Source organism: Oratosquilla oratoria, chromosome 27 (genome assembly GCF_046742065.1).
Source record: "Oratosquilla oratoria isolate Oo_2021 chromosome 27, ASM4674206v1, whole genome shotgun sequence".
Classification (NCBI taxonomy): domain Eukaryota; kingdom Metazoa; phylum Arthropoda; class Malacostraca; order Stomatopoda; family Squillidae; genus Oratosquilla; species Oratosquilla oratoria.
In genome coordinates, this window is record NC_134803.1 from 37,885,034 (window position 1) to 37,910,589 (window position 25,556).

Below are 25,556 nucleotides of genomic sequence, written 5' to 3' on the forward strand. Positions count from 1 at the left end.
TGCCCCATCAAAGAGGTGGAATAATTTAGGTGTTCAAGGAAAAATATGGAAGGTAGCAACAGAGAGACAGTAATTTTTTTTTTTTTTTTTTTTTTTTTTTTAAGTGGCGATTAGTCTCCTATTGTTCCGTAGGAATGTCAGTCAAATTCCTCAAATGTTGACTTCATACAACTTATCCAGCCACAAATACACCACGAATTCAAGAGAACAGGCATTTTGTTTTCCTATGACATCTCCATTCTACTTTTCTTCATTTACTTTCTTCGCCAGTCTATTCTTCGCCATTTTCATCACATGTCTAAACCACATCAATAATGATCTGCTCACATTCTCACTAAAATATTTTTTTTTGTATATTGTATGCTCCCATTAATCTACATATCCAATTCATTCCCAATGCCTCTACTTTTTGTAATGATGCTATACCCAAGCGTCCTCTATTCGTTTTAATACAGTGTATACAAGCGCACACATATACACACATTCTCTCTCTCTCTCTCTCTCTCTCACACACACACACACACACACCATAATATGTAGAGGTAATCATTTATTATGTACCATTCATGTTAATCCCTCTTACCTTCACATGTGTATTTTCAGCCTTCGGCTGCATGTTTTCAATAAACGTTCATTTTCATTATTATTATTATTATTACACACACACACACACACATACACACACACACACATTTTAAGTTATTACTTTCGTCATTCACTCCCCATAGCTCTTGTTGCCTATACCAATGTACTTCGACTTAACAAATGAATGTATTAATAACGTCTTCATACCTAAGTACACTAACAGGTATCTCATCACACAGGCTGGAGAAAGCCCAGATGGACTTGCCGAGCCCGACTACCCTCGTCAACATCATGGCCTACAAGAGCGTGTACCCTTCTTCAGGCCGCACAGCTGTGGCCACAAGTCCCACTGGCCCTCCTCCCGTTTACCCTCAATCTCTACTTCATTTCGGGCCACCGGAGTGCGTCAGGAGTCCCACATCTGGGAGAGAGCCGGGTTATATGGCTTCAACCATGGAGTAATGAGGAGTATCTGCAAAGCGACAGTTTTCTTATGACGTACGATCCTTCGGTAGTTGCGTGATGGAGCTATGTCGTGTGATGTAGGAGGCAAATTCTCTTTGAGGATTCGAATTCCCCTTTATAAAAGGATTATAGTCTTTGGGCAGAGAGGTTCTCTTTTATTTGTTACTGATCACGTAGACTGACACGCACACTAATTCGTGACAGGATGAAAAAATTTATAATTTCACGCCAGAATACAAAAACTTATCTAATCACAAGTGTTTCTAAAAAAAAAAAAAAAAAAAAAAAAAAGTCCCTTCCTTTGGGACTTTATGTGGGGCCATTTTCGATTGGGCCCCGATGAGGGGGGGGGGGAGTGGGTAAACAAATTATCTGAATATGAACGCAATGATGATGATCCCACTGGTTTCTGGCCACTTAAACGGTCTGCAACGATGAAGTATATACTTAGACGCACAACAATGTATCTAAAACTCTATATAACATTAACACTAAAGGGAGCGGGATAGATATACAAACATTTAAGTTCATAATAGAACTCTATTTCAATCAAGTTTAGACAAAACATGATCTCCATTTGTCGAGAATACTTTTTCTTCTGAGAACTACTCAGCTAAATCAAATAGCCTGGAATTAACCAGTAAAAATAGATAAATAAAATACCTCAGGCGAGTTGGGTCTGGGGTGGGAATAATGGGAGAATATTATCATTATACAGACTAAAGGTCATATACCTATTTGAGAACCCCAAGTCGTCTAAATAGTTTTAGAACGAAGTCGAAGACCGGCGTCTCGTCGACATTATTCGTTCTTCTGGAGAGAACGATTCCAGTGCACTTTTGTCACATATCAACAAACGATACCCCTTTCCAACGGGAAGGTGGGTGCTCTTATGGTCATATCTAATTTCCATCCCCATTAATTTCAAATATCACACTCCTGTACACGCATTTTAATAAGTATGAGTCCACGCATACACACACGCAAGCATACACATACACACAAACACAATCATACGAGTTCTCATCAGGGAGGGTAATGGCTGCCGATCACGAGTTCAACACATGATCCAAAACCGTGGTGAATTATACAGTTTACACCTATCTCCTTGGCACGGTATGTGTTCTTTTGAGCATGTACTCTATATGTGCACCTACTTGTGTTCGAGTGTGTGTGTGTGTGTGTGTGTGTGTGTGTGTGTGTGTGTGTGTGTGTGTGTGTGTGTGTGTGTGTGTGTGTGTGTGTGTGTGTGTACGTGTTTGTGTACGTGTGTGTGTGTGTGTGTGTGTGTGTGTGTGTGTGTGTGTGTGTGTGTGTGTGTGTGTGTGTGTGTGTGTGTGTATTCGTCTATCAATTTTTCTCTAGTCGAAGTATGTTACTTCAAACACACCCTCATGTTACATTGAGAGACATAAATCCAACTTCTCATAGTCATAATAATAATAATATAATTACTATTAGCATTTCTCAAAGTATATTACACTACGTAAGTGTTATTAAAACTAATTATGAAATTGTATTACTAGGAAAATCCTATGAGCACTCCTTATTACGTTCTGAGTAAAATGGCCAACTGCCATGCTACTCCAAGCAAGATTATTTATTAAGGAGAATATTTGAATACATATATATATATATATATATATATATATATATATATATATATATATATATATATATATATATATATATATATATATATATATACACACCCAATGACTATATTTTCTAAATCAAGGATTTTCCCCCCCCAAGTGCGAATTCTTTTCTCCCTAGGTGAGGGATTTTTAGAGTTTCAAGGGAGGAAGTGGGGAGGGGAGGAAGTGAAGGTTGGGGGGAGGAGCGATAGAAACTCAGATTTTCATATTCAATTGCTGTAGTATTAATCTTTCTACAAACTACAACACAGACTCTACAACCTACAGAGGCCTCATCTATAGGACATCACAATAAGTGTCATGAAAGAATTTAATATTATGATAAATATGTCATTCTTTTGAGTATATTGAACTTTTGAATACGGACGTGATATAAAAACTGTTAGACGAGCAGTAGATGAAATATTACAAATAGTCTTAGCCACGAGCTAACTATAAGCTTTGGACAAATGATCCACTGGAGATATTTTTTCTAATAAAAGTGTTTTAATTCTTTATTTAGCGGAATAGTTATTTTCACAGTCGTGTATGACTTTTTACATCTCCAAAACTATCGCAGCACATTTGTTATTGTGACCATAAGAATATAGGAACATAAGAATGGAGGGGACTGTAAGAAACCATAAGGCAGTTCAATGTCCATTACCACCTATCATCCCCATCCATGAAGTTATCTAATATTATCTTAAAACAACCATTAGTTTGGATTACGTGAAAGTTTACTTACACAGAAATGAATATGGAAAGTAACTAAGTAAGGCTCAGAATTTATGGGAAAAATTGACTTCTACGTATCATATTGCAAATTCAAAGTACAAAAAGAGATAATGTTTATATGTATATTTTTCTGAAAACTTCGAATACAGTGTGTAAGATGGCGTGGATCAATCAGCTCTGTTTGTATACGTTTTCAGTACAAAATTACACGATCAGATCCATGTTGTTTTACAATTAAAATGTCTATTTTTTCTGCATGTTGGTTTGATGGTTTAGTTTCTATTAAAAAAAATATCTACTTATCTATTAATTCATTCATTCATTTTTTTTTCTTCAAATTATCGATTCTTTTTATTTTCTGAATCTTAGTCATTCATCTGTCTACCTAACCACGTATTTACAGAATACACATTGTGGGCTTTAGTCTAAAAAGGGTAGATATCAAGGAAAAAATATATAAAGAAAAACAAAACAGGATCGACAAATACCCTTTGAGGATTCGAATTCCTTTTTAAGATGATCGCATTTTTTTGGCCGAAGAGATTCTCTTTTGGTTGTTATTGATCACGTCAACTAAGACGAACACTAATTCGTAACAAAATAAAAAAAATCACGTCTCAATATGAAAACGTAACTAATCACTAGTGCTTCTAAAAATGAATAAATAAAATAGTTAATGAATTACGAGTTATTTTCACCAATAAATATAAAATTATATTTGTATTTACGAAGTATATGCCGCATTGTACGTGCCACACTGAGATATATATTTGTGTACAAACACTCAAATATTTTTCACTAAAATCTTTGTAACATTTACATGACAACAAATTAGTGATGAGTGATTTATTGTAATGCATTTATCACGTGCAGGAAGCCTACAGGTGTAATTTCGTAATATAAAATAGATAAATAAAAATAATCAAAAAGCAAATTGTCGTTTCGTTTAACGATCCCACGAATCTTTAGGCCCTGTTTACAATAGCGGTTTGAACCGCGGCGGTTCAGTTACAGTACAACTCAATTGGGACGTTAACACACAACCGCGCAGTTTTTCATTGACTATGCGGTACCACCGCTGTTTCCGCGCGGTTCAAACCAATAATGTGAACAGAGCCCATTTGGTGAAATCCACAAGGCCATACAAACAATCGGACTGGCTCGACAGTGCAGTGGTACCGTTCTCGATCGTTAATTGAACGATCCGAATTCGAGTCCCACCCAGAACTGAAAAATTCAGCATCGTTGCACTGCGACCCAACACTCCAACTGTGTGTGTGTGTGTAAGGCTACAGCATTATACATAGATCGGGTAACAGCTGTCAATCAAGAGTCCAGCACATGATCCAAAACCGTGTGAATCGCAGTAGACCCAACAAAATACCCTAAATTCTAAAATTGACGTACCAAAACCCAATCTACCTCGACAACACGGAAAAAAAGTATATAAATGTGCCAATGTATTGTGTGTATGAAGCTTATTAAAAGAAATTCACTTACCGTGGAACGGCGAACTGATCCACACAAACACTCCATTGTCTGATATCTACGACACCACTTTGTCTTTCTTATAGAAAACACTGCAAACACTATCATAAAACAAACACACTAACCACAACGGTACTGCATCACATATATTGGTGCTATGCCAGTTCTAGTAAATATGCACACAAACACAAAAGATTCAATATATACTATCACGGGTGTCATGTAGATTATTGGCGAAGTCCGTTCAGGCGAGGAGAACTTCCCTATCGTTCGTTTTCATTCGCTGGAGACCGTTTTGATATTTGAAATTTGCGTCGTTGGGAACAAGTTGATCACTCCTACTAACGAGCGATGTAAAAGATATAATTAAGTAATAATAAAGACTAAAAAGACCAAACAAAACAAATTAATTAATAAATAAACAAAGTTGGGAACAAGTTGATCACTCCTGCTAACGAGCGATGTAAAAAATATAATTAAGTAATAATAAAGACTAAAAAGATCAAACAAAACAAATAAATTAATGAATAAACAAATTGATAAATGAAATAGATATGCATGGCTGTCGAAGTCATAATATGTTGTCAAGCGCCATTTGTGAGCGTGGAAGTGTTTGTTTACAATTTGAACAGAACGAACTTTGGCGTGTATAGGTCTAGCAGCAATAGCGGTACTGCAATCGACTTTGTCTTCTCTTCGTCTTAATACGCAACAACAATAAAAAAAAATAACAGTTTGAATATGCATTGTGAACTATTTGGAAACAGTGACACGATTTTCGGATTCAGCGTCCTCTTCTCAATGAATTAGGATTCATAACAATGAATTTCTTGGATACGATGTCTAGTTTTTGTCCTGATTGTGGTCAAACTATGTTATTGATCACATTTGCTTATTATCTCCTAGAATCTAAAGAATTTTGTAGAATCTTCGAGAATCCAAAGTATCTTCTAGAATCCAAATCTACATATGTTACTTATGTGATTTAAAGATATTTTGTTTTCAGTTTGCGAGACGACCCTTCATTGTAAGAACTGGGGTCCTTGTTTATATCAACACTGGTGGAAAGAAGAGAGAGAGGAGATCTGATCACATAGAGCCGTTTGATAGAAAATTCTTTATACTCTGCTAGTTTCATAGGAACTGTTTGAATTAAAATCACCCCTCTGATATTTTTTATTCTTTATATTTCATTCTACCAAGTAAAAACTAAGACAGTGGTATTGGACATGTACAGCTACACAGAAAACTATCGTTAGTAGGGGTGTCGAAACATTCGCTAATGAACATAACCTTATGATACCGAAGGGTTGGTATTTCTGGGGTTCGAATTGTTCGAATTCCTTCTGAATGAATATCAATCGAATAATAGTTCCGGAGTTCATATGGATTCACTATGACATGATAATCTTATTTCCGATGGAGACTTCAACTTGTCTCAAATAGTTTCGTTGTTTTGTGTCAAAACGATTAGCGTGATTTACTAACGATAGTTTTCTGTGCAGCTGTACATGAGTATATAGACACGAGCCTCCTTCTTAACCTTAAGTTATACAAATTTATAAAACTATAATTGTTATGTTTGATATCAGCCTTCATTACGTGTTAGTATCGACAGCCTGAGTGTGGCTGCCCTTATCTTAAACTGTGATTTCCCTTACAAATATACATACACGCGCGCGCACACACACATACACTTTAAGTTGGGGATGGATTTATACGTACACATAATTTACACACAGTCATTTAATGACTGCGAAACTTGCATCAAATGTATAAACACACAAGTACAGCTGGCGACGTAGATGACGCGACAGTGACGAGAAAGGATCAGTCATCAAGAGTTTAATGTACCTTGTGAATCATGCGAATACGAACTATTCATTGACCGTTAATTCAAATTAGCTGAAAATATACATTCTGACCGCTACTCACCTTTGCGTCAACGGTGTGGGCCAGTGTACAAACCTACACACACACACACACACACACACACACACACACAGGGACACTAATGAACACATATTTCTTCCTTTACTCATCCCTAATGGGTAAATCTTGGCACCCTGGCATATTGGCACCCTTTGCACTTGGCACCTTCCTCTTTACCCTTCTCAACCACTTCCAGTTCCCCGAACTCCACCCCCCCACCCCCACATTGGCCTTCGTCCCCCCAACCCCCAATACGAAAGGACCACGATCCCTCAACCTTCCCATGCGAACCAGTCAAGATTCATGTTGCAGTTCTCCTCGACAACACGACGCTGGAGTTCCTCGTGGTGCTCGTTGCCAACGAGGAAACAGGACCAGACGCGGATGAGGGTGAGTTCGTTGGTGCTGCTCAAGAGGGCGTGCAGGGTCAAGGCCGACATGTTGGGGCAGCCGTCCAAGGTGATCCTCGAGAGTCTTTTCATCGGGTTTTGCTGAAAAGGAGAGGAGAGATTCGGTGGAGGAACAGAAGACGCCAATTATTTCAAACTTCACGTGTGGAGGTCAGGGTGAGACCTTTCCTCCTTGAGGAACTGAAAACGCGAGTTTACCTCGAGGATCTGAAGGAACAGCTTGTCGTTCAGGGCTACGATGCCCCTCAGCAACAGGTTCTGAAGGTCACTGCAGTAGGTCAGCAACTGCTGAAGCACCACTGAGGTCAAAGTCGATGTTGGGCTTGGGTCCGCCCAGAGCTGAGAAGAAAGAAGGGAGATGAGGGATTGAGAGAGGGAGAGAAGAGGAGAGTTGATTAGTTTATTGCAGCTTTCATACTGGCTGTAGACAGCTGTTTGCAGCAGCGGGAAAGTAAATATGTGGCCTTTATGGCAATACATAAGAGTGGTGTGACCTAAACATACCTAAACATCACCCTTACACTAAGACATACACATACATACATGCATACATACATACATACATTCATACATACATACATGCATGCATACATACATGCATACATACACACATACATACACACATACATACACACATACATACATACATGCATACATACACACATACATACACACATACATACATACACACATACATACACACATACATACATATATGTATACATACACACATACATACACACATACATACATACATACATACATACATACATACATGCATGCATACATACATACATACATACATTCGGAGAGAGACCTGAAGCATGCAGCCCCGCCCCGTCCAATACCTCAAGGGCTCGAAGCTCCGTGAAGAGGTTTTCCCTCGCTAAGCCAAGCTCATCGTAGAGTAGGACTTCGCTGAGAGCCAGGTTCCTCAGTCGAGGGCAACACTCGCCGATCGCTGTGGACGGACGTCACAGAAGAGTCACACAAGGACAGTAGCATGTCACACGTGAAACTAAGACGTGAGTAGATATTATTGATGTTTAGTCGCGGGGATAAATAAATACATATTTTCTACGCGGATACAGGAACTTATTATCATAACGACATGACATTTAATCAGTTTTATTTTGTCTATGAAATAAGAAAAAATATAACATTGGACATAGGAAGGATTTCTTTTTCAAACGAAGAGAGAGGAAAATAATAATCACAAGAAAATGAATGCTAATCAGATTTCTCTTTTCTATGAAATAAGCAAAAATAATTTATGGTGATTGAATTTGGTGTCATGTCACTAGGTAAAGAAGATGTTAAGGGGGAAAGTGTGGAAACAGTTTAGGAACGGACATGTATGCTTGATGTTGTAATGAAGAACACTTCGACTAATTTCCAAGTGGAGGAAAAATAATTTGCGAAATCGGCCCTTTGCAGCCGCAAGTCTGATGAAATTGAATAGAATCCCTTAGCGCTAGCCGGAATAAAATAATCAAGTAAATCAGAGAGACGCCACGTTGTCACCGAACTCAAACAGGTTCTCCCGTTCTCGCTTACCACCGACATCGACAAAGGCGAAGTTCGAGAGGAGGAGCGAGAGGAGCTGATGGCCCTTGACGGTGAGAAGAGGAACTACGCCGTCAAGGAAGTCGAGGACCATGCCATCCGTGTTGGTGAGTTGGAGGTGAGCCAGGTGATCCAGGGCCATGAACTTGTACAGGATCTCGCTACTGGCGAGGGCGTTGTTCAAGGTCACGGTCTGTAAGGGAAGTTTCCAAAGTGACGCCGCCTGAGGCTCCCGACTCAAACTACAAGAGAATAAAATCGCCTGGCGTTTTCCAGAACAGAATAAAGATAACTGCTACTTTTACGGTTTTTTTTTTTTTCTTCTTCTTTTTTTTTCGTTTTTTTTTTTTCATAAACGACCTCCCTCCTCGTGGAACTGTGTGGTGAAAACAGTCATGATTTGTCTCCCACAGACACATTTCCTTTGGCCCCTCTCTCGCCAATGACTGTGTAATGAGAAATAGACATTTGGGAATGGATGCAAAGAGTAGATTGTATGAAGGAGTGATTGTGCCGACAGCACTGTATAGGACAGAAACATGGAACATAAGAGAGGAAGAGAGGAGTTTGAATGTGTTTGAGTTGAAGCGTCTGAGAAGTATGATAGGGGTTACTAGGCTGGATAGTGAGAAACAAGGACGTGAGGAGGAGAACGGGGGTGGAATGGAAATTGGAAGATAGGGTTGATGAAAGAGTATTAGGATGGTTTGGTTACATGGAAAGAAAGATTAGTAAAAGAGGTGTGGAAGGCAGAGGTGGAAGGAGTGAATATGAGGGGACGTCGTAGGATGAGGTGGATGGATGGGGTAAAAGGGGCATTGGGAAAGAGGGGAATGTTTGTTGAGGAAGGAAGGGAGAAGACAGAAGATAGGGATGAATGGAGAATGGTTGCGTATGGATGATGCTTTGATGCATGGAAAGACTGGGTGGGGGATGGGGGGTAAGAGAGTATGTGTGGATGATATTTTGACGCAGCCCGAAGGGATTTCTCCCCGTCTTCTCTTTTTCTGCACGAGGGGATGGAGAGGGGTAGGGGTCGCTGATTAAATGGAGCGGCCTTACTGTGGATGTTCTGTGTTTTGCTACACTGCTTATAACCCAGGGCAGTGGACGAGATGCAAGGATGACCCGTCATCCAGGAGGGGCCAAGATAAGAGGGAGGGAGGGGAGTGAATGGGAGTGGAGTATGTGGGGATGGAATAGATGGGAGTGGATTTTATGCCTTTCTTTTATCTTTATTTATTCATTTATTTTTGCTACCTCCCTTGTAAGGGGGAAATAGCTATTGGTATACATATGTATGGTATAAGTGATACAGAAGTTAATTAATCCTACTCTCTACTACAGTCTGCTCAAAATCGAGGTTTTGTATATGCGTTAATTTAGGGCGTGGGTAGCGGGTACCTCTCAGGCATAGGATAGTTGATCTTAAGAGTGAGAATAATAGTCTACATCTCGTCCACGCTACAGTACTACTACTTCTACTCCTACTATTATCACTACGAATATTACTATCACCCAATATGGGAGGGTGCCAGCCCGCAAACCTGATATATATATATATATATATATATATATATATATATATATATATATATATATATATATATATATATATATATATATATATGCTTGTAACCACGAGGAAAATAAAGATCGGTTCGTATATCTTTATTCACGTGTTTTATGTGATTACTGTTGCATATATATATATATATACATATATATATATATATATATATATGTATATATTTATATATACACACACACATATATATATATATATATATATATATATATATATTGTTTACATTCTTTACCTGACCTGAGCTCGGGGACAAAGGGCACATGCGAGGTCAACGCTGAACGAGGTCACATGCTCAGCCTCTGACGTCAGCGCAAGGAGCTGGTAGCCAGGCGGGCAGCCGTCAGCCTGCCACGTACTGCTGTCCAGCACCTCGAAGACCTGTCAGACACGTGACACTTTATTACCTTTCCGTTTTGTGATGGAGTTTAGGCTTAAAGTACAAGTCGTTCCATCTATTGGAAACCTACAATAATGAACAAACTTCGAATATTCAGAGGAATAAATCCTCTAGAAAATAGGTTCTAGAATATCAGAGAAAGTCTCTAGAGTCTGGATAAGTTTCTCTACATTCTAGATATTTTTGTTGATAATTTTACTGGTTTCGAGATTTTAGAAATTGCTGTATACAGAGAGACACGTCACTACTACTCTCCTCCTCCTCCTCCTCCTCCTCCTCCTCCTCCTCCTCTTCCTCCTCCTCCTCCTCCTCCTCTCTTCCTTTCCTCCTCCCCTCCTCCTCCTCCTCCTCTTGTCATTCAGTAAAAGAAACAGACCTACATTTGTACAACACAAACGAAAGTCCACCTTTTCTTCCCTGAGGACCGTTGCCGGCTACTGTGGGGCTGCGGGTTTTCCAGTCAATAAGAGTGTTTTCAGCAGTTATCATAATCATATTCCAGTACCCCATTGCACTTTTTTTTTTTTTTATTCAGGAGGAAAAATATTATTATCCAATTTCCCTTGGGTGATCATCAGTATTTCTAAATGAATAAACACACACACACACACACACACACACACACACACACACACACACACACACACACACACACACACACACACACTCGCACGACTCTACGGCGCGGGTATTAGCGATCGCGGCCGCCACTACAGCGGCCCGGGTTCGAATCCCGCCCAGGGCTGAAATAATTTTAGTATCGCTGTGCCACGAGTCGTTACTCCAACTCTTAAGGGCGGAGAGTTGGTTGTGTGTGTGTGTGTGTGTGTGTAAGGTCACAGCATTACCCATAGATCGGTCATATATGAGCTCTGAGCTCTCTTCCATGAGGGAAATAGATGTCGATCACGAGTTCAACACGTGATCCAAGACCATGGTGAATCACACATAAAGCATTTCTCGAGCAATCACGTAACACTGAAGAATCGTACACATAACACTAACGAGACCACAACTACCTTCTCTACTGATAACACGCGGACCATACACAACTCCTTTGAGCAAAGATGGGCAAACTCTTTAGTGCAAGGGCCACATTCAGATATTCATCATTTTAAAGGGCTACCTATTGTATTAAGTATATATATATATATATATATATATATATATATATATATTTTTAAGTAGACAAAATAAATATATTTCAAAGAAAAAGTATCAATTAATATTTCATAGTAGAAACTTCACATGGAATACATTTATTTGAAAAATTAAGTTACCATAACGAAAAAACAAATATTTTTCATTGATTGATATTTCTATAATAACGGGCCGCATTAAAACCTATGGCGGGCAACATGCGGCCCGCGGGCCGTAGTTTACCCATCCCTGCCTTTGAGCATTCAGTGCACAACACCACAGACACCCTTCCACCCAATCATCATCATCACCTCGAAGATTCTGTCGAAGTCGAGATCAACGATCTTCGGGCACTTCTTCAGCAGGAAGGCGATGCCACGCGCCGTCACCGAAGTGCCAGCAGTCTTGAGGCTGACGAGGTGACGGCACTGAGGCTGACGCGTGTCAGCGTTGTAGCAGAGTCTCTGGATGCCCTTGTCGCTGACAGTGCACTGGCTGACATTTAGTTCCCGTAGCTCGGGGCAGTGCCTACCCACCTTCTCCAGCACCTAAGGACACAGGCACGCTGTTAGGGGACATGATGCCCTCAAATAAGTCACAGAGTGTTCTTTGGGACACACACATACACACATATACACACAAATATACGATGACTTCTTTGGATTTCCCTGTAGTTAAAAAGGAAATTCACTCCTTGACTGCCGAGAAGTTTTCCCTCGGCTGAATAAAATTGCCTTGGGGCAGCCTGAAGAAAACTTACAGGTTGATCGCAGTCGACTACAGTGGTTGTCAGAGGATTGAAGATAACCAGATGATAATAATTAATAATAATAATAATAATGATAATAATAATAATGATAATAATAATAATGATAATAATAATAATGATAATAATGATAATGACAATAATGATAATAATAATGGTAATGATAATAATAATAATGATAACAATAATAATAACAACAACAACACTACCAACAACAACAACAACAACAACAACAACAACAATAATAATAATAATAATAATAATAATAATAATAATAATAATAATAATAATAATAATAATAATAATAATAATAATAATAATAATGATAATAATAACAATAATAATAACAATAATAATAATAATAATAATAACAATAACAATAATAATGATAGATAGATAAGAAAGAATTACGACTTACGTGGTCCACAGTTTCGGTGTAGGTCAAGTTGAGGCTGGAGAGGTGGGCAAAGCCGGACAGAAGGTCCAGGAGAATATGCGGACGAATGACGCGGATGTAGCTCAGATCCAACCGCCGTAGCTTCTGCAGTAGGAGGAATATGAACAATGACCAGCGATTTTATCCTTAGCAGAATATCGCAACGAAAACGTGGTTGTGGAAGTGGGCAAGAAGAGATTTAAGGAGGGTTACAGAATAACCACATAAAAAAAATGTGGGTGATCGTCCTTTTTTTTTTTGGGTGGGCAAGAGGGAGTTTTCCATTTTTCTTTCTATGAGAATCTTGGGTTTATCATTTCATAACACTTCTCAGCATTCACATAAAAATACCCTTGCAATAGAAAATTTAGGGGAAACTGAAGTTCTTAAATGATTGTGTATGGAATTACAAGGATCAAGGACTAAAATTAAGATTGAAAACATATCACATTATTATTTCAAGATCACATGCGAGTTACTAGTGAAATGATATAGAGAAATTAGAAACGACATGAATTTCAAAGCTGCTTTGATCCAAGAAGTTCCAGCAAAGTTAGTTTCTGCAGTAACTCTTTAAGATCGTTGTTGTTGCGTTTAGAACACCAGTTATACAAAATGATTAGGTGGCAAATAGATATAATTTTTTAAATAAGAATTAAAAGAATAATTTGGTCGGGCGTATTTTTATAGGCGGACGAGGACGATCGCTATCTTTTTTTTTTTTTATTGCTAAGTTAAGAATGACCATTACTTTTTTTTTAAGCGGGGACCGGTCTCCAATTATAAAAAAAAAAAAAAAAAAAAAATGCTGGACGAGTCTGGTACGTAGGGATGTTGTCAAAGTCCGTAGGATGACTGATATACAGTATATATATATATATATATATATATATATATATATATATATATATATATATATATATATATATATATATATATATATATATATATATATACATACATACATATTCCAAAGGCTTTTTCCCCCTATATGGGGGGGTAGTCATATGTGTATATATATATACTGTATATATATATATATATATATATACATATATACATATATATATAGACACACACGCACACACACACACACATATATATATATATATATATGTGTGTGTGTGTGTGTGTGTGTGTGTGTGTGTGTGTGTGTGTGTGTGTGTGTGTGTGTGTGTGTGTGTGTGTGTGTGTGTGTGTGTGTGTGTGTGTGTGTGTGTGTGTGTGTGTGTGTGTTTATCTTTTATTTATTTTTTACGCCAACCGCGAATAAACAAGTATAAGAATCATCTTCAATTGAACATGTTCAAGAAGACCTCACGAGGCCCACATTTCCCGGCGATGATAAAAATAACAATATTTCCGTTATTGATACCCATGACTTCTCTCCCGCTATTTCAATAATAACATAAATGATTCTCTACCATTGCTTCCTGAATTGTCTTTTTCTCTTCTCTTTCTGGACACGATTCCATAGTTTCTAGTTTGAAATTCTCCAGAAGAACTTTTTTGACTATCTTATTAGTCCTTTTCCCGCCATTTTTCTTGTCTTCATTGACATGCTCTATCAATTTTGTTTGTTCTTCTTAAGTTGCAACTCTCTTGACCAAGACATCCTTAACCTTATCCTTCTCGTCTAAATTCCATGTCCTGTTGATGCTCCCATTTACCGTGGCTTTTGACCTCAAATTAATTCTTAGGTAGCGTGCACCCACATCTTTGTATTTACCCAGCCTAAACACGTCTTCTTTCTAATCAAGCATTTGGCATTTTGGCACCTTCCCAAGCTCAAGGATATATACCACCTGTCGGCACACTCAGCAATCTTATTTAGGGATGAACTTATATCCAAGGAAATTTCTCTGCCAAAATTTGTGTCACCAGAAAAAAATACCAGGTGGGATTTCTCATCAATCACTTGTCTGAACACTCAAAAAAACTAATTTAGTGACTAGTCTTTGCCATTAGAACATCAGAAGTGTTATTACTGACCTCCATGTAGCTACCACTGTACAGGGTATATGTAGTGATATGTGTATAACACTGCATGTGTTATGTGATTTCTTTGGATTATGTGTTTATACTCACATTCATATATGTCTGCACTCCTTTGTACTGTTGCTCTGCGCTCTCAGTTCGGTTCTAAATGCAGATTTAGGAAGTGAGTCTATCTTGGTGTCTATGTCTAAAATTGGTGTTACATTTTTAACTTGGCAAGTGGTTACCACTTCCACGGGCCAACAGACGGCCCACTAGCAACAGACGCGATCTCGGCCCTGCGGGTACGACATTGACCCTCTCAAAGAAAACGGTCAGTAAAGACGAGAATGTCGCCACTTAAGATTATGATACTGACGTTACTATGTAAGTTGTACGCTAGGTTTGATCAGTATAATTTTTATCATGGCGGTATTCAGTATATCCCTGCAAATTATAATCGATAGCATTTATCCTTTTTTAACCTAAAATAGCCAAACCTAATCTATTCTAACCTAACCAAAATGCATCAGGAAGTAAGGAAACGATAAACCCTGCCAATAATTGAAATCACCTATCCTATTCTAATCTAAAATAACCTAACCTAGGTTATTCTAACCTAGTCAAAAGAAAACTCAGGAAATGACAATCTCTGGCTAAATATTAGTGTCGTCTTAATTTACCCAAAGAAAATACTAGATGTGATTTCACTTTAGGTTATAAATGACCAAAATCATAGTCCATACATCGCACGCAGAGGAAAATGAAAATATATGAAGCCATATTTTTAAAATTTCACCAACCACGAATACTTACAATTATGAGAAAGCAGAATTTTACCTGTTTTTCTAGTCATTTTTATCTGGCTTACTGCATTATCTATAAAATATATCAACAACTTTCACGAGTATAGTGAATGAAATGAGTAAAATTCTACTTTCTAATGGTAATTCGTTTTTCAAGTCTGGAAAAAGGTTTTAGAAGTTATCTTATCTTTCACATTTACACACAGTTACCACGTGACCTAAGCAACACGAATGACCTTGTGTCAGTCACAGGGACTACGCCATTCTCGTCTCGTCTCTCATAAAGCATATCTAAGTATACAGTTACCATAAAACATTCAACCTTATCTTCACAAATAACCTTGCACTCCTGCAAAGTCACGTGTGCTCAGTGCCTATTAATATACGTGGACCAACATACGTGAAGGCACACACGAACCCACACACACACACACACACACACACACACACACACACACACATACACACAAACGCACACACACACACACAACTCAATGGCGCATTGTTTAGAGTTCCCGGCTGCCACTACGGTGGTCCGGGTTCGAATCCCGCCCAGGGCTGAAATAATTTAAGTATCGTTGCGCTGCGAGTCGTTACTCCAACTCTCGTGGGAGGGGAGTTGGGTGTGTGTAAGGTCACAGCATTATCCATAGATCGGTCATATATGAGCTTTGAGCTCTCTTCCGGGAGGGTATTAGCTGTCGATCACGAGTCCAACACGTGATCCAAGACCATGGTGAATCACACACATATGCACACACGAACGCACATACACACACGAACGCACACATACACACAGAGACGTACACACGCCCGTTTGTTTACAGTGTCCAACTGCGCATGTTCCTACGAGGTTTGCTGGGCCTTCTCACACGCCCACACACATTCGCATCCACCCACGCCCACGCCACACCCACAACCTCCCTACCTGACACCTGCCTGTACGAAGCATCTCAATGCCCATGTAGGCGTTGTTCCTGTCCAGTTTCAATTCGTCGAGATTGTTCTGCATCAGAACGTGAAGGTGCTGCCGCTGGATGTGCCCATTGCCGTCCAACATGACCGTTAGCATTTTAGACAAAACGGTGCTGGCTGGACGTGTCGACGCCACGGCACACATGACGAATGAAAAGAAAAGAAAAAAAAAACACATCATAGAGTTTATTATTTCATTGGGGATACGTAGACATCCGACGGATTTTTTTTTTTTATGTCGTCATATGAAGAGTCTTTTTTTAAGTCACTTGTGAAAATAGGTCACATAACGTAGGTTTGTGTATTTAAATCAGTATCAGTGGGTATTTTATCTTTATTCGGGTTGTGAGAACCTTATTAGTTATTATAATCAATGGCGTTTCCATCCTTATGGAGAATATAGCTAAGGAGCTGTGGAGAAAAGGTACACATGAGTTTGATATATGGGTAATGTACTGTACAGGTCTGAGCGTGTGTAGACACACACACACACACACACGCGCGCGCGCACACACACACACATGCATATACACACGCCCGCACGCATATACTTACGTGCCAACATATGTATGCATGTTGTGTTTTTTTATACAAAATGCCTTCCATGAGGCGTATGTTAATCCTTTCATTACTATTAACGACTTGCACATGCATTCTGATTGATCCCACTGAAAGGATTATTTTGGAGACTGTGAGGGTGATATTTGTCGTCATTACCAAGTCATGAAAAGGTTAATTTGATATAGGTGCATTTGGCAGAGATGTAAATTCGAAGGCGTCCTACTTTCGAGGGACGCGTCGCGCAATTTGACGTCATCGTAGGTAACCAATTAGCGCTCAGAAGAGAATGATGTAAACAAACCTGAAAAGAAATAATTGGTGCATTGCGACCGAGTTCTTTGTCGCTGTAAAGATGTATTATGGCAAGAATAATTGGACTTCCATTTATTTCTTTGGGGATTTATATTTTGCCTGATGCCTGACGATTTTATAAAATTATGAGAAACCTCCACGGCTGACTGTAATGTATAAATAGAAAATGAATGCAACTCTAAAAAAAAAGAAAAAGAAAATTCAAATATGACGGTATCGTTTGATTTCAAGTTTCAATTGGAAGACCCAATAAGTAATGGAGTTTTTTATGCAAAAAATAAATTGTTTTCAGGCAGGTTCATTCCCCGGCATGAAAACATGTTTTCCTTGCGATGTTTACATTGCACTTATTCATATACTACATGTGCCATAAAGAGTTTTTACAAAATGCAAAAGATAGGTTAGGTTAGGGCCCATTATAGGTTAGATTATGTTAGATTACACACACACAAACACACGCATATATACATATATATATATATTTATATATATATATATATATATATATATATATATATATATATAAAGAGAGAGAGAGAGAGATACAAATATTGATAGAAAAAAAGAAAATCTGATAATGATGTGACAAGTGGCACACTACTACACACTGACTTCAACATACTTTCGGATTCTCACGTTTTCTACTGTTTGTTTTGCGTGTCTGAGGAGAGGGCTGAAATCTTGGCAATGTAAACATAAACATACCTGACGGTAGACGTGATTTGTTGGCTCTTAGTTGCTAAGCAAACGTAATTCACATTCACATCCTTATTCAAATCTGCCAAGTGCAAAGGGGACTTCAAGCATATATATATATATATATATATATATATATATATATATATAATATATATATATATATATGTATATACTATATATATTTATATATACATATATACATACTGTATAAATATATATATTTTTTCTTTTCTTTTCTAACTCACCTTTTCGATTTCTGAATACAACTTTTAGATATTAGGGTTGGTTACTGCAAATGTCACATCGTGTATTTAATCAAAAGTTTAATTAGTATAAATATAGTGGGAAATTGCACGAGAGTGAAGGTTTACGCTCCCGAGGCATTTGGTAAACACACACAAACACACACACACACACGCATGCGCGCACACACACACACACACACACACACAAAGAAGAGAAAGAAGAGATCTATCGGCCATTTACAGAATCATGAAAGGTATGGAAGTCCTTGACAGAAAAGATTTATTCAAGTGGGATCAAAGAAAAACAAGAGGACATGAAAAGAAACCCAGAAAATGATAGTTATAGAAGAGATCTGAAAAAGAATAGTTTCCCACACAGAGTGGTGGATGTCTGGAACAAACTGAACGAGGCAACAGTGTATACAAAAAACACACAAGAATTTAAGAACAAACTAGATACTGAAAGATACAAAGACGGGTTACTACGAGCATATCTCCCTTTTCGTATAATACAACTAGGTAGATAAACACACACACACACACACACACATTCCCCTTAAATCCAATGCTCCTATCACTCTGTCGTTTCATTTATAAGTCTTTCCCTCAAGTTCACCCCATCTACCTCTGTTTTGTACTTTATTTTTCCCTATCTTTCCACACCCATTCTTTCCATGTACCCAAACCACGGTTTTTTTTTTATCTACCCTGCCCGACACTTTTGATCATAAGAATAAAAGAATGAATGAGGCTGCAAGAGACCATAAGGCCTACTATAAGCAGTTCTATAGCCATTATTTCCACCTTCGCTCTTTGCATCACCTCCACATTTCTTACTCTACCTATCCTCGTAATACCTACGACACCTCATAATTACTTCATCTCAAACAGGTTTAGGTTATTATTACCACCTCCCTCAAACTCACAAATCTATAGACATACAGGCTACACGTTCTCTGTGCAAATATAGGCGAACGGCTTCGAATGTTTATGTTGATATAAGTTTACAAATCTGAACCGACATCATGTCCATCTGGTTTCATACTTCGCAGTTTCTTCGAAGAGTTTGAAATGTGTGTTCACTTAAATTCGTTTACCTTATTGTAATATACAGGAAAGGAGCTAGACTCGTAGGGCCCTGTCACTTTTTCTCCAACTAATGATCATACCTATTTTTAAATTCGCTTATGGAGCTCACGTTTGCACATGTGATTCACCACGATCTCGGACCACATGCTAATCTCGTGATTCTTGGACTCGCGCGCGCGCGCGGTGTGTGTGTACGCAGAAAACTACATTTCCTAATGTTTTTCAAATATCATGTCTTTTTTATATCCTCTGATTTGACTTCTGTTCCACATTAAGAAGTCTTTGTTATCAACTAATTGTATTATTTTCATAGTTTCGAACACTGCTATCGTATCGCCTCATTCTCCTTTCCTCTATGGTTGATAGTTCAAGCCTATTTAATAATTCCTCGACTAGTCGGAGAACAGTAGTCGGAGAACAATTTATATATATACATATGTATATATATATGTGTGTGTGTGTGTGTGTGTGTGTGTGTGTGTGTGTGTGTGTATACAACACTGAATGGGTCCCAGTGACTGGAGATACATTTTTATCAACCACAATGCACTTTTATTCTAAGCCATAAACATTGCACGAACCGTGGAGGCGCATACAGAAATTGAAACGTGGTACGCCCGAGGACTCGAACCTATGCGGCGAGAACGTTGCAAATGCCGTATTGACTATTAGACCAATGGTGTATTGGTCTAATAATCAATACGGCACTTGCAACGTTCTCGCCGCATAGGTTCGTCTCCTCGGGCGTACCACGTTTCAATTTCTACATGCGCCTCCACGGTTCGTCCGATGTTGATGATTTAGAATTAAAGAGCATTATGGTTGATAATATATATATATATATATATATATATATATATATATATATATATATATATATATATATATATATACACACATATATATAATATAAATATATGATATATATATATATATATTTAATATATATATATATATATATATATATATATATATATATATATATATATATATTGTAAGGGAAGCACACCGCTGCAGCATATTCCAATTTAGGACGAATTAGGCTTTCATTTATTGTTTCCATCGTCTCGTCCACGTAGTGGAATGCCACTCCTGTTTTTGTCAACAATTTACGTTTCTCCTGTATTTTATGTTTTACTGATGACAATTTTCCTCTTATTATTACTCCTAGACTATTTGCTTTCGTTTTCGTTACTGTTTCATTTCCCATTTTATAGCTTAGTAGTGAACTTTAGCTGAAATTCATCTCTCATTTCTGGTTCCATTGATATACTGCATCTAGATCTTCCTGTAACAAATCACAACCACACTTATGTTTTACTGTTTTGTGTAGATCAACCTGTGAGTGGAATCAGCATCAACCCTCAGTAGAGGAGACGATGGGGACGACAACACAGAACCTCGGGCTGGAGAGGCAAGTCAACCGACCCTACCGAAAATGGTTTGGGATGGGAAGGGTGACTGCATGGGGTCTTTTTCGGAGAGAAACTGGGAGGACTGGCATTAGCGTGTGAGTAAAACAGCCCCCACCCACCCCTCCTCCTTAATCGATTATGGTTTTTAATCTCTCCGTGCCCTTGGCATCGTAAAGCAAATAGATTGGGGTAATTATTTTTCCATCTGTCATGTTACATTCATCAAGAACATTACTTGTGGATCCCCATTATTTACTTTCCTCCGAACTGACGTCCTGTCTTTCACAACTGTTTTTGGTTCATTTGTTCTTCAGACAACCTTCCTCTGCTCCAACAGACTCGTTAAGACTTCTAGTATATTTCAATTGCCATATCAGTTTTTTTGTAAGATACTTTATCAAAAGTTTTTTTTCCATATCCAGATACACACAGTCCACCCATCAATCTCTCTTGCAGTGTGTGTGTGTGTGTGTGTGTGTGTGTGTGTGTGTGTGTGTGTGTGTGTGTGTGTGTGTGTGTGTGTGTGTGTGTGTGTGTGTGTGTGTGTGTGTGTGTGTGTGTGTGTGTGTGTAAAAAGTGGCTACGTACGTAGGCTGACGAAGGGACCATCAATTTGGAGGAAGCTCTCATCTTCGAGCATGCGATGCATCTGTTTCCGGGTAGTGCACCCGTAGCAGATGTAGTCGAAGTGGTGCAGTATGCAGAGCATAGCGCACCGCTCCAGGGAGTGCGGTTCATTGCGAAGGGGCATGGTTCCTGTCGGAGGGGACAGGTCACACTTCGGCAGAGACGCCCCGAAGACCCGTACGGGTGGTTGGAAGAAGAACGCGAAGAAGAAGAAGAAGAGGAACACTTGTCACAGCAGAAGAACGTGGTTCCTCGGCACGTCAGATCGATCTCCTCACTGAAGCCTCGGGATCAGGAGGGCGCGAGGGTCACTGATGGCTGGAGGGGAAGGAATGGAGTGAGGATGCAGGAGTGCCTGCTTGGCACGGGGCCACTCAACTCTGCGTTGGCAGTCGGCCCTGATCTGTCAATAGATCAGGAAGTTGGCTCCAGCTCAGGGTCAAGGTGTTGCCTTCGGGAGAGTGAGGCTGCTCTTAGTCTCTTAGGGGGATCGTTGTGTCGTTGATCTCGAATTTGTTTTCTACAACGACAACCCCTCGCGAGGCGGTGCCCTAAAGTGTCTTGAGAATCCCAAGTTCCCATCATCAGCCTCCCTTCCCTTCCCTCACAGCCCTATGCCTTAAATCACCAAAGATTACTTGGCCAATCCCCTGGAGAAAAGACAATTACTTTTATGAAAATTGGAAGCAAACAGTACATGACCCACGAGTATTTGTTGGTGATGTCATTTCTTGCAGTTGTCGATCTACACATGTTCGCTGAGCTGAAAGAGAATGTTCGTTGAGGTTTTCTTCGTTCCCTAGAGTGGACTACGTCGTATATTTGCAGCTATTACCAGGGTCACAGACAATGCAACACATGTTCACGTATACAGTATACAGAATTTTCCAGAACACATACACCCACAGTCAAACATAAACATACACACGCACGTACATAATCACGGCCACACACGCATATACCCATGTATGTTTTTATAAACACATAACCACAGGCACATACACAAAGACAAGTTCATACGCACGCACTCGTAGATATTCGTTTATCAATACACCTTACCTGCAATACATGAAGCGTGCACGCAATTATATATATATATATATATATATATATATATATATATATATATATATATATATATATATATATATATATATATATATATATATACAAGCAATGTTTGTCAACATCGGGGGTTCAGTGTCCCAGCTGGCAGCCGTCAGGAAGGTCAAGCGCGCGGGTTCGAATCCTGATCAGAACACAAAGGTTAGGAAGGTGATGGACCCCACCAGCCAAACCCAAAGTTCTTCCGGGGGACAACGTCCTCGGGCCTTGAACAAAAACGTTCGCGACACAGAACCGAATCACTATTTGTCATCAGTCCCTAGGCGAGAACAAATCTTAGTGACAGATATTGGCACCATTGCAGTCGTATAGATCACATCTGACTAGTATGAGGATTGCAAGCAATGTGTATGTAGAATATATACGAACTCCTTCTAAACTCAGCACTTTGTTGTTAAAGATGTTTTGGAAAACGTGAAGAAAAAAATTCAGTACTCTTCTTTGTACCCTTGCCTACGAACTCCTTACCTCTTTCACCTTCGTGTCTGCAATGATTCCTTCAGGATCCCTTGAAGAACCCCCTGTCCTTAGGCCTCCTCGAAGTCTTCCACCCTCTTCTTTGTACCCTTGGACAAATGCCACATAGCCAAGAGACCGCTCATTGGCGAAGCTTCCCCAACAGCGAAACATAATGCATGTGCGCACCCTCTCCTCCCGCCCACCCTACACACGTATGACGCAGACTATGAAAGTCTGACTCAATCCTGTGAAACTTAGATACAACACACGTGCGGGCAGGCATGATGGAGGGCCACACCAGCACGCATATCGTGGCACACTCGCTGAATCATAGTTGGATTGGCATAAAAATACACACGTATGTATCAGCACGTAGTCACACAAATATGTATACACACAGGAACACACGCGCACATACACACAGGAATATAAACATGAGCTAGAAATGAAAATACGGCATCCGAAAAGAGGGAGAAGGGAGATTTGGAGAGGGCAGCACTGATAAATGTAAAGAGAAGCTTAAACTGTTTTGTATACTTGTCAGCGGTGGATCGAGACATAGGGAAGGAATGTCTAAGATAGAATTGAAAGGAGAAAGCTATATAAAAGCGTCAACTAAGACTGAAATATGAATGTTTCCAGTTATTTATCACATAAACAACTCACTTTGCGGGAAAGATGGGTGAGAATACGGATGCTCTGTTACAAATATATATATATATATATATATATATATATATATATACATACATATATATATATATATATAGAGAGAGAGAGAGAGAGAGAGAGAATATAGATATGATGAAAACTCCAGGACCTGACGGGATTTAAAACTTATACTTAAGGAATACAATGAACAAATGGTGGACAATATCCATAACCTAATTTTGTGTTCATTAGAAGATGGAACAATGCCTCAGGATTGAAAGATGGCTAATGTAGTTCCACTTCACAAAGGAGAGGGCAAGAAGAAGCCTCTAAATTAAAGACCAGTGTCTCTGACCAGCATAACTAAATTATATGAGGATTGTGAAAGACAGGTGGGCTAGATAGCTTTAAAAGGAGAACATTGTTGACATTACATTCTATTTCAAGAATTTCAATTTTTACTCAAGAGCGGTTGATATGGTACAAGAGAGGGTTTGGTGCAGTATGTGTCTCTAGATCTGGAGAATGTCTTCAAGAAGAAACCTCGCAAAGGCCTAATATGTAAACTAGGCCACGAATCCATTACGTGATTCAATACTATGTTGAATTACACACACAAAACACATATTTATAATTATACCAGCAAGAGCATTATGTATGATATCAATGGCAGCACCAACTCTCCCTTCAACATCATCATTAATACTAACACATCCACCACCACGAACGCTAAAAATAAAACTAACAGTAACCACATTACTAATTTTGGTGCTAGCATTGATATTTTTCTTTGTAGTGCTAGCAACAACTGCATACTCGCATGTGCTAAACTGTACTCAAGTTTACTCTCCTCAACCAGGACCTTCCTTACCTTCTCCTCTTCCCAAAGTCATTATCCTCTTTCTCATCAATTTGCTCCTTCTCCTTGTCATCCTTTTCCTCTTCCCCTCGTCCTCCCGACTACTATTTTACTTCTTTCTCCATCTTGTTTTTCTTCTGCCTCACCTCCTAATTTTACTAGTTTCTTCTTTTATATACTCAACCCTTTCCTCCTCCCCCTCTTCTTCAATTCCTTGTCTTTTCCCTCTATTCTCGCACTCTCTTTTCTTGTTTATTCTTCCAACCTTTTCCCTCTCACAGTCCCATTTTTTTTCCAAATATTTCTCCTCCTACTCCTCTCTCTCCTGTGCTCGATGTCCTTGCCTCCGTAGTGCTTCACGTGACCCATTTGTCATTCTATGGCGCCAACTTCCCCTCTCCCGTGAGTCACTCTTGGCGCCAGATTGCACGCACAAATTTGGCGACACCTCTGGCGTTCGATGCATAAAAAAATTCAGAACCATGTTTATTTTTTTCAGTTACCTTACTTATCCGCACCGATGGGGATTTATCTTCCTCTGGCGTTCGATGCATAAAAAAAAATAAGAAACATGTTTATTTTTTTCAGTTACCTTACATATCCGCACC

General features: G+C 39.0%; 2 protein-coding genes across 5 annotated transcripts in view; one reads left to right on the top strand and one right to left on the bottom strand.

The window, feature by feature from the left end:
* LOC143039692 (rhodopsin-like) overlaps positions 1 to 1,304 on the top strand; it is a 47,797-nt gene extending 46,493 nt beyond the window's left edge. Inside the window, exon 11 of the mRNA XM_076209930.1 lies at positions 825 to 1,304. Within this exon, the coding sequence (XP_076066045.1) occupies positions 825 to 1,047 (223 nt within the window). The 3' untranslated portion in view covers positions 1,048 to 1,304. The remainder of the gene's footprint in view (positions 1 to 824) is intronic.
* Positions 1,305 to 7,089: 5,785 nt separating this feature from the next.
* Positions 7,090 to 23,563, bottom strand: LOC143039963 (uncharacterized). Of its 4 annotated transcripts, none has more exons than XM_076210454.1 (9): positions 23,448 to 23,563; positions 16,860 to 17,023; positions 13,131 to 13,253; positions 12,258 to 12,494; positions 10,647 to 10,787; positions 8,813 to 9,014; positions 8,104 to 8,216; positions 7,454 to 7,594; positions 7,090 to 7,336 (listed from the first exon to the last, which is right to left on the bottom strand). In XM_076210454.1, exons 2-9 carry the CDS (start codon positions 17,001 to 17,003, stop codon positions 7,118 to 7,120), a joined length of 1,320 nt encoding a protein of 439 aa, XP_076066569.1. In that variant the 5' UTR covers positions 17,004 to 17,023; positions 23,448 to 23,563; the 3' UTR covers positions 7,090 to 7,117. The 4 variants fall into 4 exon arrangements, with proteins under 4 accessions (XP_076066569.1, XP_076066567.1, XP_076066570.1 ...); XM_076210452.1 differs by lacking the exon at positions 23,448 to 23,563 and adding an exon at positions 21,816 to 22,714; XM_076210455.1 differs by lacking the exons at positions 12,258 to 12,494; positions 23,448 to 23,563 and adding an exon at positions 21,816 to 22,719.
* Between the last annotated feature and the right edge of the window lie 1,993 nt (positions 23,564 to 25,556).